Raw genomic sequence first — 19,441 nt, forward strand, 5'->3', positions numbered from 1 at the left:
AGTGGCTTTTGCTTATTAAAGTCATAGTCTCAATTGAGGAAACTAAATATCAGGAATCCATGAAAACTTTTGTGCCAAGAATATCTAGGGCAACTGAATATATTTAACAGTTCAACTAAACTTTTAAAGTTGTTTCCACTGAGCAGGGGAAGACAAATCAGCCTATTTTCTTTCAAACTCTTGAAGTTATTTTTTCTAAATGAAAAAAGCTTTTCATATCTTAGTGACCTAGCTTCTTTATTTGTTTGTTTTCCCCTCCAATGCAGTGTGATTTATCTCCTCCCACACTCCATTTTCAGCATCATCCAAAGTTACAATGATTTGGCATTGGACAGAGGACTATGGAAGCGTAACAAAACTCCACCCAGCTTTTCACTCATCCTTTCTCACAGGCAAACCACAGCAAAAGGCCACTACACTACAGCCATTGGAGACAGTCATGCATATATAGGCAGATCCCAAATGTTGGGTTTTTTTAGTGTCAATAGTCAAAAGGATATACTTCCTATTCCTGACCTTTAGAACAGAAAGCTCAGTATCATTCAGATACAGAAGTTCTTCTGAAACATCTGACAAACATTTAAAAGTAAACCTACTTTAAAGTCTTGTGCTGTCTGAACTATCTCTATCAACAGAAGGGCCTCTGATGCAGTTCAGTCAAAACTTATCAATCCATACTCAGAATGACTGAAATCAGAGACACTTTGGAAATAAGTGAGGTTAAAAGGGACCTCAGTCCCTCACCTAGTCCAGTGCCGGACTCAAACCAGAGAAAAGCCTAGAATTTCCCTGTGCTGGGTAGCTTGTCCAAATTTGACATATCAACAAGATGAAAGATACCAGCCTCCACTCACATGTCAATAATACAAGGCAAAATTTTATATATTTATTTGATAAAAAATGTACATAGAGGCTTATATCAGCCAATGACTGAATTGGAAGAAATCTACATTTTATCTATAATATTTAACTGTTCTTCACGACATGTTTCTCCTTTGTGAAAAGAAACAACTGTGGTATGCCAGATACTACCCATAGCAACTATTGCTAAATGCACTCAGTTTAGACTAGAACACTAGGTAATGGTGTATTAAGTGACTTGGTATGATCACTGAATCTTGATATGGACGATCCTTTGAAAATACTTTAAGTTTTCAAATTGTTTTCATCGGACCATATTTATCAATGCCCCATTGATATTTAATTTCTTATAAATTAATGTCATTCACTACAACTGCCCAAAGGCTCTTAAGGAGTTGGTGGAGTCAGTCTGGACTAGACTCATTCCAAGTACTGATGGTTTGTTCTGATAATTCAAACAGAAAATCCTCCTTGCACAGAAGTAATCATCCTTTCCTAAACTCAACTTTAAAAATTAGCACAAAAATTTCCATTTAACTTCATAAAAAACAAAGTAAAGTAACATCAGGCCCTTTTCCAAAACCTACTTTGAAGACATACTGTCTTCAGGATAGCCCAGAGCTATCCCTGGAACAACTCACTGTTTATTAGTGAATATGATAATTCCCCCCAAAAGATTCTGTTAAAAGATACTAAGTTTGAGTTCTCAAGAACTGCAGATCTTCTGCATAGAGTTTGCCTCCTTTAATTGATTCAGTAAACTTGATCTCTGACCTTTAAATAAGGGTTAAAATATCAGGTATTCTCTTCAGACATCTTGAAAAGATGTGGTATTTCCTGAAAAACATTTAATTCATACTTGACAATCAGCTGTCTGTAACCTGTGTTTCAGGAATAAAATGAAAGAACTTACTCAGGAAACAAGTAGAATACCTTTTCCTCTACCCCATGCTCCAAACTGGGATATCAGGGCCATTTTTAAACTTACTGATATATCCTATTGACGAGGTCAACATTCCCTGACAGAATAGGAAGGGGACTGCATTTGAACACAAACCAAAGTGAGAATGCTGAGTACCCTCTGCATTCCTTCTTACAAATCTCAAGTCTCATGTTAGACTACATATTTCCAAGATTGTCAGGGATGTATATTAATGATTGCATGCATTCCACTTTACACCTTGTTATATATTTTCATATCTTTTTCCTTTTTAAAATCAAAGGAAAACACCATTTTATTATTCAATTTAGGATGTATCAAAAAGAAATAGGTGTACTACTTTTCCAATATATGTGGTCTTCAACAACTTGTATAGAACAACACTAAATGTTTAGGTCAGTATACTTTCTAGCAGATATTATTGTTGGAGCACTGATAGAAATAAGCCTTTAAAAAAAGCCCAATAAAAAATATTTTGAATTTCTTCTCAACTACATAGAAAGTTTGTGCTTTGTGAAGCCCAGCAAAAAGACAAAAATATTTGACGCTGTAAAGCCTTTTTACTTTTTACCATCAAAGATACCTATTCTTTCAAATGTGCCTCAAAGACCCTCTTTTATTCAGACCTGTTTACACTCAGTCATGTTCTTGGTGACCAAATTTTGAACTTCCTGATAACTCATGAATGCATAGAAATATTTTAAGTTTTTCAGACATTTCTCTGGTTTCTCCACAAACTCCTTCAACTATGTCTTCCAATTTCAACTTGCATACAATGACAGCACAACTGTCTGGAATACTTCATTTCTACAGAAAAAAAACCCAGCCACACATATTTAATCATTTTCTTGCACAGTCAAGTGGCAAGCACCTATATTCAGGGACATGTGATGGGACTGAAGGTGACACAAAGTAGAAACTATTCCTCCTCTCCACACTTTTCACTGCTCAACATCACTCAAAGGCATAGGGTTGTATAGAAACTTGCACCAGGCCTACCACAACTATAAGTTTTAAATACTGTTATAGATTTAATGATACGAAAAATAAATTTGGGTAAAACTTAAGCTAGCACACTAGAAAGAGCTTGCATATCAGTTCAACAATTAATTACTTCTATAATCAGACAATTTACCATAGATACTCTCTGGAGTGAATGTGAATTAGCATAATCTGTGAACTGCTTCCCTGAGCTCATCCAGACATCTCTTTTTAAGCTGCAGGTTTGGACACACATTTTTTTAATGGCATACCTGACAGATGAAACATTATCAGTTTTCGTTATTAAGCGCCTATGTTTGATTTGAAGAAATACTTGAAGAGCAAAGAAACCAAAAATCAACTCCAAATGCAAAAAGACTTCCCAAACCCACAGAAATATCTATGCCTGCATTCTGGTCCTGAAAAAATACCTCTATCACCTAATATAGGAAAAACCTTCTGATCATAATTTTCCCAAACATAAGAAAAGCAGGAAACTATCTAAGCAAAGTATGATAAAAATGCCAAACCTAAATAGAATCACAAGTGAATATCCATGACAAGTTTAACAAGAAATTATATAAATAGCGCACTGAATTATCTTCAGTTTATAATTACAAACTAGTCATAAGCCACAGACACATTACCCCTTGCAATGCAATTGCCCAGCTGCCACAGTTCACAACAGAAAGAGCTCCCAAGGCTATTATTTCCCTTTTTCCAGTGCATTTTTTGCAACATATTTTTGAGTTTTATCTTTAGAGTCCAGCTGGAAGCATCCTTCTGTTGCCAGCTAGTTTTACCCTATAAACTCCCTCCCTCATGAAGGAAAAATGCAGAACAGGGGTGCAGTGGTGGCAGAAGCAGGAAAGGTAAAGGGGAAAAAAATACAGTCAGAAGCAGTAGCTTTACCAGACCTGTGTATTAGGCAGCATCTTTTTAGTCATAATAACTCTGGAAATGCACCTCATCATAAGCTATTACACACCACACCTCTCACAAGAATAGGCATGTTTGCCATATTTCTGTGCTCTCATTTTACATAAGCAACCTTTGTTCTCCTTGTCTCAAAGTAGCAAATGAAAAATCAAATGCAAGTCAGCAAGATTCATACTACAGCACATTTGTACAAGCTGTTTTCCCAAAAGGCATCTAGAGAAGAGTAACTAAATTAATTTCAATTACCTGATCTTCTGAGCAATAAACAACAACAAAAAAAATCAGCATAAAGTTTCAGTAATAAAGCAGTCAAACATGAGTAAGGAAGCTCAAAACTCAGTTAATGTCTTCCAAAGTCAATTTAAAAGGAAAATACCTTCTCAGGAAATCCCCACCTGAAAAGGAAAGTACTCCTTTATTAGGCCAACTCTAGTTGGCATACACAGAGTAGAAGAAAACTGCATAGCACTTTTTAAGGTTCAACTTTGCAGATAGGAAAGGCAAAAACTCTCTTACACTGAAGGTAGATCATAGCATCCAAAATAGAGGTTATCAAAGGAGAAAAACTGCCTTGAATATTATAGGTTGCTCCCACTAGTAATTCTCCATATTAATAATCTGTAAACGAGAAATTTCTCTCAGAGCCGTTCTCCAACATTTTATCTCCAGAAAAGAGCTTGTAAGATATAGCAAGCCTTCTGTTTTTGTCTGGGCCACCCAACTGCTTGTTGACAGAGTAATAAACCCTACAGTTTGCTACAAATGAGTATTATTTTCTTTTATCTTCTCAGGTTTAACTTTCAGTGTAAGACTTAGCAAAAAGTTAATTTGCATTCTAAAAATCCTTTTCAGACCCTCAAATTCATATGCTAACATTTTCAGCTATCAAAATCATATGCATAAATACTACTTTCATACATTTATATTTCTCGAATTAGCAGTTGAAACTAAGCTTTTTGATAATGGAAACAGGCTTTGGGGCTCTGGTTTATCTGCTAAACCTCTCCCTGGAAAACTATAGAGCTGAAGAAAACACATCCTGCATGCAGATTTCTTGGCTGTGCAGTGTCACACATCACCCAGAAGCTGTCACTTCAGCAGAAGGAGCAATATCAACTTAGACCTATGATGAAAGCAGAACACCCAGGAAAGAATACATTAGCCTCTTAGTTAAGGACAAGAGAAGTCAACCATAACCCACAAACATTGCATCCATTTCCTAATTAGAAGGCAAATGGGAAGAGTCCTTAAAACAGGTTCGAGCAACGAAAGGTCTGGACTTACAGTTCCACTATATGCTGCAGTCATCTTCCAAGCATCTATATCCAAAATATCCATAGAGATTTATATCTAGGCAATACACAGAGCTTCACATATAAAAAGACTCTCCAAAGTCTGTAGGTTGAAAACAGTCCACTGTGGGGGAATTATGAGAGCCACAGGCCTAGAACTGCAGCCTTTGAACTTTGGATTTAATGTTGCTGGCCTTACAACATCATCACTAGAAATTTTCTCCTGGAATTTGGCCTGGAAAACACTTCTCTGGCAACTGACAAGGAGCAGGCACTTGTACTGACTTCCTCCGAAGAAACAGCTTACCCACCCAGGGCATAGACCTTGGATTTCAAACCTAAACCCACCCCAGCTACAACGAGGTATTGTGATCGAGTTATGCTCCAAAATGTTTCCTCAAGAAGCAAAGAGCAATTTAATAATTCAGTTGGCAACAGAGAATATGCCTGGCTACAGCTTGGTGATCAAGCCACCATCTTCCCACATATTTAGGATTTGCTCTGATGCCTGCTCAGAGGAGCAGAAAGCAGAGGGGAAGGGAAGTGCACACATTGTCAGCCTGTGGTACAGGGCACACTGAACTGAGGCCAGTGGGGCACTTCTGCAGAGAGGGGCTCAGCACCAGCCTGGCAAGACAGAAGTTGTCTGGCAGATATTTTGGTGGTCAGTGGCTTTGGGCTTCTCCATGGTGAGACAAGAACTGAATGCCTGTTTTGAGAATTCTGATTTTGAATTTTGATACTATGTGCTAATTAAGCACCTTAACCCCTCTGTGGAACAACACACTTAAAAATACTGCAGCTTGATCAGTCTTACACTAGGCTAATTTTGCAATGATAGTTTTTAGTAGGCATTTAAAACAATCTGCATATTTTAAGTGTGATTGAAAAATCTATTCTGTTCCTTCTTATACAAACAAATGGCTCTTAGCATTTTCAGAAGAGCTCCTGGATTCTATAAAAACTGGAAGTGCCATAAAGATACATTTACAATTATGAACAGATTTGTTTGCACATTTACCTTCAGCATTACTTTTTCCTAGTTTAATTTTAATATTACACCATTTTAATTCTCAGTATGGCAACTGTGCACAAACATCATCTGGGTGGCGAATGCTGGGGGCAGCTGAACTGCTTTATAGGAACTCTGCTGGGTGGTGTTCTGTGCATGTGCAAGGCAGTGTGATATTGGTGCTTAGACTTGACTGGAAGCAAAGCAGCTCGTTTAAAACAGAGGAATTTCTAAATTCACAGAGCTAAAGATCTGGCAAGTGAAGAACTAAATGACAAATACCACATCAGCTGAGCATAACAACATTCCACGTAATATAAGATACCCACCCTTTGAGACCAGAGACCAGTTTAACTCCTTAACCATGCAGGATGGCAAGACATTTGTTACATAACAGCAACTTCACATGGCATTTTTACATCCTGCCATCTTTTCACTAAAGAACAGAAGATTAGACTTCTACCCGCTCTGAGAGACAGGGAGTGGAGCCAGCAGCAATATTTAGCACAGAGTGACTGATTTCTGGCACCATCTAGCTTCCCCTGCAACAGGAATCTGGCAGCCTGGTAGGTGCTTTTCAAAGACACTGATTGAATAGTTGATACTAGTGCTACACAAAGGCTCAAGACAGCACAAGAAAGAATAAGAAATAAAGTAGTTTTGGGGCTTAAAACCTACTCTTTTTTTTTTTTTCCCCTCTTAATAAAGATAGTGAGTTAAAAATCCTGGGCAGAAAACCAAAGCCGAGAGAATGCAGACTGTTCATCATTCAGCTTCTCACTATGCAACTCTGCCAAATATCTATAATATACATGAAAGTATTCGACACAAAGAAGCCATAAAGCAAGCAATACTATTAACTGTTCATTTTCATGAGACATGGTATAATTTGAAGAGAACAGATTTGTTTTGACCAGTGAAACTATTCCTAATTCCACTCAAGAACTGCAAAACTCCAATGAGTCTTTGTAGCTATAAAGATAGTGGATTTTATACTCATTCAGTGCACTTAAGGGGTTTTGAACTCTAGAAACTTCAATTCACTGCCAGCAGATCTGTATGGAGAACTGCTGACCATTTGAGAAAAGCAGCCATGGTTTGTGCTGGATGTCAAAATTCATTAGCTGATGAGATATACAGCCTTTGGATGCTTGTGCTCTGTAGAATTTTGCAGAAACGTATTTATTTATCAGCACGAAGACATGTTTACAGACACACACGTTAGTAAACCAGAAAGGAAGACAAATAAGGTTTGTTTATATCTTCAGTAGAAGAAGAAATGGCAGAGGAAAAGGAAGAAGAAAAAAAAAAAAAGTCTTTCTGGACTATACCTGACAAGCAAGCACATTCTCTCCAATTCAGAACTTTTTTCCAATTCCCACAGTGAAACTTTCTTTCCATTTGCCTGAAATCACCTATAATGTGCTTTAGGACCTAATCCCTACACATTTGGTTCACTCGGCATAGGCCCAATAAAAGCAAGGATTCTCTAATGTGTGACAAACCCAACCCACTTTCTCACATTGTCTTTTCAACTGCATGTGACCACAGCTACTGAAAATAGAAAATTAGCTACATTTACACACAAGTGATACATAGGAGTCTCCTATATGGAAAAAATGGAGCATAGTTACATGCTTTTTCCTATACTCCACTTAAAGCAATATTTTTTTCCCTCAGGGTCTTAACATATTCAATTAAGGTGGTTTCTCAGTAAAGAGGTCTAGGGCTATTCTGCTGTTGATTCATTCACAATCAGCTCTAGTTTTGTGACATCATCCAATAACTAAAGTGTAAATGCAAGGGAAGCATGGCTGTCTTTGTGTTTTAACATATTTCAAAGCTTTTTATTTAAAGAAGAGTCTTACATTCTCTTCTCCCTAGAGATGCAGGTTTTCTAGACTCCACATTTTCCATTACTTTTGATTATACAAGACTAAAAAGGACCATATATTTTCCATGACATAAGGACATGTGATGACTGAAGATTAGTAAGTCAGTATTTGGTGTGGCATGAATAAGATTATCCAAGTGAGAAGGAATCTCAAGATTTAGATCTAAGTAAGAACTCAAATGAACCCAGTCTGAACTATAGGCAGAAGACTAAACCAGTTTGAAACTGCCCTCAAAGTCAGCACCCGTTTTTTGAAGACGCATTAACTCACTGAGCAGTTACAGATCAAAATGAAAGAGCAAGCAAAGCAAAATGAGGTAATGGAAGCAAAGCAGAGAACATGTTCATAAAGGGGAAAGGGAAATTTAGACATTTGTCATTAACATCTGACTCTGATGTCTCTTACTGGATTTATATTCAGTTATACATTATTCCGCTGTAATAACTACAAAGCATCAGTTTTTAAATCTCTGAATATTCTGAGTTGGAAGGGACCCACAAGGATCATCAAGTCCCATTTGAGCAAACAACCCATAGGGGATTGAACCCACAGCCTTGGTTTTAGCACCACGCTTTCACCATCTCTGCAACTAAAGCATCTTGGGCTATTGCATCATGTTTACCTGAGAGATATATTGCAAGGAATTTAACAAATTTCTTTGATGTTCTTACACTCAGATTTCAGTCTTCAGTGATGCACCAAAAAAAAAAAAGCACACTGGGATTTTTAGCAGCAATTTCTCTGAGTATCAAGGAAAGAGAATTTTTAAAATCCCTTGCTCCTTTTGAAATTCTCTGCATGCAATTTCAGGGTACAGTATTGTTTTAAAAAGCCTGGTAGGGAATCCTCTAGAAAGTTAGATTTCCTGATATGCATACATGCAAACCTCTGTCTCCTGCATCCTCATGTACCAATAAGTTGCAAACTTAGCCAAAAAAAAGGAAAAATAAAGTGGCACCCATAGCCACCAGAATGTAGTGTGTTTATGTAAATATTTGCAGAAGACACATTATGCAGGTAATCCAATATAATCATAAAGAACTGAATGAGATTCTGATCCTGACAGGTACCCAAAATAGGTGCTTAAGTATTGGAAAGAAGTCAAAGAGCAGAGGAGACAGTAAAAGTGTTAAAAGCATTATAGGAATCTTTCCGTTTTATATTCAGGAGGAGTTTGTCATGAGCAGCCCACTCCCTTTTTGCGCTGAATAATTCCCAGCATTTTCATATCACATCTCAGATACACATATCAAAGTAAACTTTCTAATCTTGCAAATAGGCTTAGCAAGAAGGAAGAGGAGAGCAAAAAATACCCAAAAAATCCCCCATTCCCCCTTGCCCTCACCTTACTGGCCAATACTTCTCTTATCAAATACCTGAGGAATTCTCCTCCTAGAGAGAGGAGAAGACTGAAAGGAAGTAACTGATTTGTATGTGCATCCTGTCATGCTTTAATTTTATAATTTAAAATCGATTTCTTATGCATATTTCTCCAATAATAGGGAAAAATTGCAGTTCTAGGCAAAAAAGTGTCTAGGATTGGCCCGTTAAATTAATTTTATATCAGAGAAGAATCTAGATTTCAGATACCATTTGTCTTCAAATTCCTCCCAGTTTTTACCTCAGAAGTACGGTGAATCACTAAGTATTTGAGCTGTTAGTTCTTCCTCGCCTCACTGTGTTTTACATTAGATTAGCAGTGCTGTGAACACCATGTGACAATAACACTGAGCTCTTATCCAAGACATTTAAGACAGGGCCCTCACGTGCCAAGTAAAAAAAAAAAAAAACTACATTTCACAACAAGCAGATTAAGTTTCAGAAACATGAGACTGGTTATAGCCTTTCTTTGGTCATATTCTATTCTTCCTCCCATCCTATTCATTAATTTATGTCTTCCTCAGTCTTGTACTCCATCTCCCAAGCCTTCAGTGACAGTATTTGGAACCTTAAGCCAGTCTCAATCAATAGGATGAGGAAAGCTGTCAGATCCCCAGGATCAGAAAAATCAGAACACAGTTATCCAAAGTCCAAGTGGAGTGCCCTATTCAGACAGCTATGCTGCCTGCTAGTTACCAGGTGGGATTGAAAACAAAAGTTATATTAAAAGAGAGCAGGATCATTATTTCCCCTTTCTGCCCCACGTCCTCAAGTGCCTGAGGTCATTTTCCACAATAAAAATGAAAGCACTTCTTTAAAGTGTTTTTGTGCTAAACAGCAGTGTTTAATTTCTTGCAACTAATTAGTTATTCAAGTGAAAGTATAATGATCCTCCAACATCATTGAAAGTGCTTCAACTGAGTTTCCTGCTAACAGCATACTTCTAGAAAAGATGCAATAAATCAGCAGGGTTATGGAAATCTTTAAACAAAAGCAAGTCTATGACAGGAACCCATTAAAGATATAGCCATGCAATATTTATGCACATAGCTGACTCGTGCTTTTAACCCAGCACTTTCAGATACAGCTTTTTAGCACCTGGGTCATATTCAGTAAGAATGAAATTCACCCTATCTGCTAAGAGCCAGCATACTGTCTCTGCTTTAGGTGTTCAGTGGAGTTACCATAGGACTCAAGGGATGGAACTTCCCACCAAATGGAATTTTATCCAGATATTTCTAAATAAAAATACAAATAGAACACCTTTGAGCAGCACAGAAAATTTAATCTGTGAGCCTCAAGCTCCCTGATACCTTTAGCAAGACAAAGGCAGGTACTGGCACAAGAATGGTTTATAAATCCAGGGCAGTATTGATGCAGAAACAAAACTCCTCAGAATAGCCAGTATCACCTATACTTGTTCAGATTTGTTGATTAGAAGTGGTTACTGAGATAGTAATAGGGGATCTCTTGAGACTTTTAGAGAAAGAGCTGACTGCAAAAAATGCCATCTACTTACTCCTAAACCTACTAATTCATCACAGGGTTTGTATTTAAATATATTGGGTACTGCAGGAAAGGAAGACCCTGTAGTGTAAAAATGCATTTAGATAATGTTTGAGGCTTCTGGGTGCTACAGATGTACTGATCTGTTTAAATCTCCAAAATAAAGAGGTGTTTCCCTTTCTTTTCTCACATTAAACTGTCTGCATATGTGCTTACATGTATTTTTAAGCTACACATAAGTGCACATAAAGCAAAGAGTTTAAATGAATGGTTTAATAGAATTAAATAATAAATAAGAATTAAATAAGAAACAAAGAGCTTAAAAAGAATGGTTTAATAATTCCCTCTTATTTGGCTGTACATGCTTTCCTCCATCCCATTCATTCATTTACTTCATTGCCAATCTCCCAGTCAGTCTTCCCATGGTTTTAAGAGACAATTTGGATTCACAAACCAATCCCAGTTGAGGGCTCAAAGATGGTTTCTTGGCCTACCTTTCCTTGCTGCAGCAAATGGCTACAAAAGGGAAACTGTGCTGCTGTGAGGTTGGAAAAGGGAAACTTCAGGAAGACATGTAGGAACTGCAGTTTACTTTGGACTCTGGGAGATGGGGATTGAAGGACAGAAAAGGAGACCAGGCATCACTCCCCCTTCCCAGTAAAATCAACTTTGTCCTCACCATAGGTTTGTGGGCGAATGACCACTTTCAACTCACACCTTCTTTTGGAAAAATAAATTAGGACTCCAGCTTTATTTTGTCAATAGAAAGTTTAAAGTGGTCACTGGAGCACAAAGAGCTTTTCAAAGGGTAACTGAGCTCAACAAGGAGGAGGATGTTGAGGAAGCCACAAAAACACAGGCAGATTACAAACCATTAAAGGGCACACTGTTTTTCAATAATAAAGATAAAGACCTTTATAACAGTTCTGGTAATTTCTATCTATTTATTGTGGGCTATTTTTCTTTAGAAGTATATGTATTACTTAAAAATACCTTTGCCAGGGCAGAAAAAAAGTATTTTGTGTTTGTGTGTGTTGTTCATGATAAAAAAGAACCACCAGAAAACAGTAAACTAACTAGGCATTTGCTCCCTGAATACATGGGATTATGCTTCACATTTGTGCTGTAAATTATTGGATCTTGTACAAGCAATTGTACTGCAATGGGTTTTGCTATGCTAAATATTTAAACTGTGTGCCCAGTCCTTCAAAGTCTGAGCTTATTCTGTGTCCAGGGCTTTTTAGAGTTGAGTCAATAGCATATTTGTTTTGAATGGCTGTTACTAGATAACAGTAACAAAAATCCAAAACTTGTTTACATCATTTAACACGCCTAAAAGCTTAGCTTAAGACATAAAAAAGCCACACAACAAATAAGCAGAAAATTTCAATCCTTTAGAATAGTCTCTACTGGTGAAAAGAAGTTACACCATCAAAAAGCAAAAGGAATATTTTGCCAACTCTAGACCAAGAACTGCTTTGTTTTTAAACTGGAGCAATGACTGGCATAAAAAGACTTCAAGGAATTTCCTCTTCTCCCTGAAGATAGTCATGAGCCTTTCTACTGCCCCAGACTTCATGGTGTAGTGATTGCAAGGATAGGCAACTCTTGTGGGTCCTAAGCAGGAGCCCTTACTTATCAGAGCATGCAAAATGTGTAAAGGAGTCAAAACAAAGCAAATCAGGCAATTCCATCAGTCCTACGTAAACTGTCCCATCTGAGCAGTACCTTCAGCTCTAACAGGCAGATGTTACATCAGCTAAGGAGCAAATCCCCCTGGACTATTTTCTTAACTTGTACTGCTACCTTAAGAACAAGATTTCACCATCATTTACACACGGACATTCATGGAGTGTTCTACACATTCTCAAATTGCATTTATGGCCTAAAGTATGGAACAAAGATGAAGCATAATCTCTCATCTGTTTCAAATTACACATGAAAAATACCAAGTATGTTAGCAACAAATAGATTTCCATACAGAAATTTCACAAAGGAAAAAAATGCAGAAATGCCAAAATACAATTACAGCAAAGGAAATAATGCAACCAGGAAATGATTTACCATCCTCACATTTTCAGAATCTCAGTTCTAATCAAATGCCTTTAGTTAGAATCCAGTGTAGCATAGCAGATACAGTATTTGAAAAAAACAAGGGTTTCATATCTCTATGCTACCTTGAGAGCTCCTGATACCTAATCTGGAAGCAGACAGAACTCAAAAGGTGCCTCTTTTCCAGTGAGGACGTGACTTCCCCTCCAAGGGCCTGGGGCACTGTGCCTCAAATGCTAATAGCTTGAGTTGTGTGCAATAGCCCTATATTGTTTATATAGCACTTCACATGTTCAAAGCACTATGAGATATCAGCCATCACTACACTTTTATGAGGCTGTAAGTATTACCCACTAAACATTGGAGTTCAAATGACTTGCTCTTGATCAAAAGAAACTTTGTGCAGCAGGACCATAATTATTTGAATTTGGTAATTCTCACAGGCCATTCCTATGGCAACACAGAATGAAGAGGGGGATGGGATATTAAAGCCAGTTGCTATTGCACTCTGCTCTGGCAGCGAGATACAGACACAGGAAGGATCTCTTAAGCAAACCTACACTCAGCACCTTCAGTGCAAGCTTCTAGAGAAATCATTTAAAAAAATCAGGAGAAAAATTAAACAAAAGGTTTTGAAAGCCCACTAGCATGTTTTTCTAAACGTACCTATTTCACATAACACTGTGAAAAACAAAAAACAACATGCAAACAGTACTGAAATACTCCAGAAATCCTAGAATGGGGTTCTGAATTAATTCTGAAGCAGTTTAGGAGTTTTATACCACGAGCATTAGTAGGCAACTTAAAAGCAAGTCCATTTTCTGCAGAAAAAGGACTACAGTCTCTTGTCTTACAGCTGGCTACAGTAGGACTATACTTTTAGAAATATGGAATGTTTTTGCTCTGCATTTTTATACTTACTTTCTTCCTATGAAAATTCAACTATGCTGACATTTATATCTCTAGTCTCAAAATATCAAGTCTGTTCCTGTAAAAAGAATACAAACACAAAGGAAACACTGAAAAAAACCCAACGTATCCACAGTACATATGACAACCAAATGAAGGCTTGACATAAATGCTAAACAGGATACATTCTCAAGACTCTTCTCTTTACAACTGAAATAACTATATCCAAAAATCCTAACACTGAGACTGAAGACAGAATAAGAAAACTCTTACCCTCTGCCTTTCCATCCCATGCCCATCCTATTCTACAATATTGTCTTTCCCACCTCTTACATTTTAACTTGTACACAGCCTTGGTTTCCACACTCACCATATGTTTCCAGAGCACAGCTTCACAGTTATTGGCCTTAGAACCTTGCCTGCAGAATCACATGGGAAATAGATCATACTACTAAGACAAAAATGTAGACCACTACACACAGTCCAGATTCATCAAATAAGAAAAGGATGCCTGTTTAAAGCTATCACAGGAAGGGGGAGGAAGGGAAAAAGATTCTCTTCAAAGGCAGCAATGAGTGCAGAGAGAATTACTAACAGAACCTTTTGTGTTTTATCCAGGTTGATCCTGTTGCTATGAATATTTACCCTCTATCTTACAACTTTCACTTGGCATTTTTCAGGTACAGGCCACATGGAACTAACTATGCCAGACTGTGCTTGCAATTTCTACTGTTTTGACTAATATTGCCTGAAAAGTTAGATTACTGAAATATTTGCTAAAATACTAGAGTTTAAGTAAAACATCAGTAGGTGAGCATTATTTCATGGCTATTAATGAAAGAACCAGTTACCATACTCCATCTACTGATCTAAAGAACAGATGTTTGCATATGATTTATGGACACTGTGCATATCTTCCATAAATAGTAATGTGTTCCAGTAACAAAGAGTGGAGAATTGTGATCCAAGAGACTGGGAAAATGCAGGCAGTATTAGAATTTATTTACAAATTTCTTGGTTTTAAATAAAAATCAAATCTCAGAGCCAGGGCCTGAATCCTGTATGTTGGAAAAGCACTTACAATTTCAAGCAGAACTAACAACATGAAGTAATAAATTGCAGTCAGGCTCAATGGGGCAGATATAAAAGTCTGTTTAGAACATAAGTGCAACTATGATTTGTTAAATAAGAGTAAAAATTTATGTGGATTGAGACACAAATCTAAAGCAGTAAGCAAAAAGCCAATACTACTGTGGGTATTTTCATATTAGATTTGGGCTTGGAAGTTTCTTTAACATCAAGATTTAACAAAATACTAATCAGGTAAAATTCTAATGGGCAAAGCATAGTTTTGAACTCTGCAATTAAATTACTTCTGGAAGTGCAATCAAATATTTGATTGAACTAATATCATTGCTGCTCCTCACATTTTTTCTGTTCCTAAATTAGCATGGCTAATCAGTATCCCACCTTATAGCCTGTGTTGTAAACATGTAATATTAGCTGATGTGTTTCATTTCAAGAGTACAGTCAATTTTTGGACAGCAAACTTACTCAGAGCCTACAAACTCATGAAGCAGCATATTTGGAGATGTCACCATTTCTGGTGAACTTCAGATCTCTCTGTGATGGCTGTTCATGTCAAACAAGTTTTGATTTAGTTTAAAAACCATTTTTGTGGATAATATTTCACCTCGAAGTGTTTTCTGTTTTCCTGCCCTCTTATTCTATGAGCAAGAACCAGGAATGTACAAAAAAGCAGCCTTGTAGAATGCAGAATTTAAACAAGGCAGTCAAAAATTTTTGCCCCTGTCTCAGGCTGGCATGCACTAGTGCTTCAAGATGTTATACAGCTGCCACTTTTCCCCAGAGATGGCTGTACTCCAGTAAATGGTGAAATACTCCCACATCATTTTTTTTTTTTCCAGCAGAGGTTAACAGAGATGTTTCCATAGGTCTAAGGCAACATGAAAACATGGTGATTGCTTAGTTGGATTTCTAGAAAAACATTAGCCTTAGATTTACTGCACCAGTAATTAGGAGCTGAGGCTATACTCCAACACACTGCAGAAACAACTGCAGTGTCTGTAGAATACAGTGAGAGTCTTAGATTACAGTGACTTATTTGAGTCTGTTCTTGCAGTTTTTAAGATCACAGAAGAAACAAATACTTTTCATTTTGTCCTCTTGATAGCTGCACAGATTTTTTACTTTCAGCATATAACTCAAAGTCATCTAAGAACAAATTGAATATCTAATCACTACGGTCAACTGGATTTAATTCCTTTCAGTGGAAGCACAGCAGTGTCAATACTTACTGAGATTTAGTATTACTGCTGATTTGTTGAAAGCAAAATGTCAATACAACATGAAAAATAGTCATTTTAGAAAGGTTTAATAAAAAAGATGAACACAGCACAAAAATATTTAAAATATAAGAACCAATAACTGATCATTCTAATCCACTTTTTGCCAGATGAGCATCCAGGTGTCAGCTGGCATAAATGCAGATGCCACTGACGTCAAAGGAGCTGTGTCAGTTTACTCTAGCTGAGAATCTGAACCCAAGAGTGCTACTGCCATTTTTAGACACTGCCATTGGAATTCGCTTTTGCAAGACAATTAAAAAAATACATCCACACATTGCATTTCTTCCTGTCCCTAAGTGTATAACTGGAAGTCTGTTGACAGACTGGGAGAGGGCAAGTAGGAGGTGGAAGTAGCCAACAACTGCACCCATGAGATAACTCTGCAGTATCAGTATGAACATTGTTCTGTTGTCTTCCTTTTATACAAATGAATATTTGGCTTCAAAAAGTTTAAACTCCACCTTCCACTAACAAAAAATCCCATGTCAGCAAAAGAAAAATGATGCTGTAAACCATGTGAAGTATCTACCTTACAAATTTGTTAACATGGTATTTTAACCAGTACACAATGTGGATAGACTGTTTTAATGCACGATTAAGAAAAGTACCTAAACCTGTAAGAGCCCCAAGGCTGAGTTCTGTGTATTCACCTAAGGATTTGTTCCTAAGCAGTCTCCCTGTTGTACCAGCAGGAAGATTGGTAACAGTTCTAAGGCAGCTGTTTGAAGTGGCCTGCAAGCCAGACTTCTATCTGGCTGACATCTTCCATATCTCATCTAGCATTTGTATGGGGGAGAGGAAGAAGAAAGGAAAAGGTGGGGAAATAAGCAAGGCAGAGTAGTACTTGACAGGTCCACGACTTCTGAGCAGCAAGAGGGAGCTTTTGCTTCTGTTGTACGTAAGGCAGTTGTTAACACAAGTGCGTTGTGTAACAGTTGCCCAGTATTAACCAGTACAATAAGGTTGGAATGCTGGTCTTTTGATTCAACATGCCAAGGTCAAAAGGAAAAGGTAACTAATTAGAAGTGAACGCAGTTCACATAGTATTGAAGTAATTGTCTATTTGTGCAGCACAACAACCATATCTTCAATTTAGGTCAGACCATCAAGAGGAGGAAAAGGACTGAAGACTGAAGATGAGATGCTCTACTTCACACAGTTGCCCTCTGGAAGGACTTGCAAAGGCAGTCACTTAAATTAAGTACAGGTCATCAGACAAGATATCTAATCTATTCCTAAGACAGGCAGCTCTAGCAGTCCAAATCCCTATGGCCTTTGCAGCAACACGATGGACTACTTCCTCATGTACCTCTGTCAATTCACGTTAGGTTCCAGTTTTTTTAAAGCGATATTTCATCTACATCATGACCCTATTGCTCATAGCAAGGAAAGTGATTTGGTTTATTTATGACCTACTAACCTTAAATAAAAAAAATACATCCAATCTGAATGTTCACATAAGCCTGCAGATCCGAAATAAAATTTAAAATAAAGCTGGCGTTTGTAACAGCTAGCTAAGCCTGGTAAGGGATTTGGAAAAAAAAAAAATGAAAACCAGACAAAAGAAGATGAAAGCATATTTACCCTGCATAACCTGCACACAACAGGAATCAGGGCTGGAACCCAGAAATACTTTTTGTACTTAGAAGTTTCAGCCCATTTCAAAGGCTAGGTGACCAAGGAAATACTGAGGTTTTCCATTATGGGGGGTGGGGAGGTATCAATAACAACCTGTGAAAGTAATTCCCTCTAAGATGTAATCCATCCAGTCACAAGCTCTACACAGGTCCTCTTCCTTCCCTGCACCCCATCTCAATTGCCAGATATGAGCCAGGCAAGCCCCCATACTGAAATGTGAAGGGACAGATGAAAGCAGGGAATAAGGGCATAGGAATGAACGCTGAAAAAAATGACATACAGAAAACAAGCTCATAATAGGGCTGATCTTAAACATGAGCGACCCTAAACCATAAAGTCAATTCATTTGGATGTAACAATGTTGAACACATGCACATAAGACTAACTTGGAGAGCCTTATACTCTCAGCACTCATGCCAGTGTACAGATGTCTTTTTGTAACATCCATGGAATTAAACATTGGAAATTTCAGTACAAATAAATGGAGAAATAAAAATAATCAAATTTCAAAGCAAAAGTATTGGCAGCAAATATCTTGTGCTGCTGAATCAGGAAAGGAAGGTGGGCTGCCACATTTAATTAAAGTGTATTTGACTTAGCTATATTCATAATCCCAGTGGCCTTCATAAACAAAACACATCTAAATCTACCATGAAGAAGAAAATTATTTGATTCAGGTCTTGTCTAGTTCTTCAGTAGGCTACATTAATGACTTTTTCTTTTAGTTATATTAGATGGAAAATACAGTTGGGTTAAATGATGCAATAAGTACCTCCATGTGCAGAGCAATTAGTTGAAAGAAACAGTTGGGATAAAGCCCTTGTCATAGCATTTGTTTACAAAATAGGCATGGGCAGCACACTGATGAACTCCAGCCCTTTAGTGCAGGTTCCCTTAGCACAGGTACAGACAAAACCCCAAACACTTATGAAGACTTATAGATCGCAGTTGGATAAGAGAGAGTATAGGGCATCTTTAGCAAAGGATAAGGTAAACAAACAAACAGCAGTTCATGTAAGTCAATGAATACATCACAATTTCAGCACAGTAAGAGCGGACCTAGCAAAAAAGAATTCTGACAAGCTGAGCTTCAAGAACACCTTCTGCATAAGAACCCTCCTCGCAAATGCAATTAAGGTAAAATTTTTGGATTACCATGTTTTGCTTTCTGAGCCAACCCCTCAAACTCTTCTACAACACAAACTACAATTTTTTTTTTAATTATTATTTGTTTTTATTAATGATTAGGACAATTGAGTTGGAAGGCTCAGAAGATTAGGAAAAATTGTTGTCTTATTGTGGAAATTTTTAAGAATAAGGACTTTACTGTGTGATGATCAGCTGGATGTGCACACCATGCTGACAGAAAAAAAATATGAAAATAAATAGATGTCATGCCTTAATATACATTCACCTTTTCTCTTCATGAAAACAATCTCAACAGGTTCTGCATGTATGAAAATTTGTAAGGAAAAAAGCTCTTGTCTCTCTGATGTGTTTATTGAAAACTTATGCCTTCTTTAAATAAAATTTATTTTTCATCAATCCTAACCAAGTTTTAATCCAATTAAACAAATCAGCAAAAGAAATCTTGCCCACTTGAGAAATCTCTAATTGGCAACACTAATTTGTAAAACTTAGCCATCTCTGTTCATTTATGAGGTCTC

The 19,441-nt window shown here is 37.3% G+C and overlaps 1 protein-coding gene across 9 annotated transcripts in view; it reads left to right on the forward strand.

Moving 5' to 3' along the window:
- Positions 1 to 19,441, forward strand: part of LOC104695411 — a 62,112-nt gene that overhangs the window by 41,023 nt on the left and 1,648 nt on the right. For 4 of the 9 annotated variants that reach the window (XR_752865.4, XM_039556186.1, XM_010409268.4 and 1 more), the window contains one exon: positions 18,818 to 18,911. Coding sequence is in view for 3 of the 9 variants with exons in the window: in XM_039556186.1 (XP_039412120.1) it covers positions 18,818 to 18,911 (94 nt within the window). In the remaining 6 variants the exon portion in view is untranslated. Of the gene's footprint in view, positions 1 to 14,385; positions 14,448 to 17,232; positions 18,912 to 19,441 lie in introns of all 9 variants that reach the window. The other 5 variants (XR_752868.4, XR_752866.4, XR_752870.4 and 2 more) reach the window with 3 other exon arrangements.

Source organism: Corvus cornix, chromosome 8 (assembly GCF_000738735.6).
Source record: "Corvus cornix cornix isolate S_Up_H32 chromosome 8, ASM73873v5, whole genome shotgun sequence".
In the NCBI taxonomy this organism is placed as follows: domain Eukaryota; kingdom Metazoa; phylum Chordata; class Aves; order Passeriformes; family Corvidae; genus Corvus; species Corvus cornix.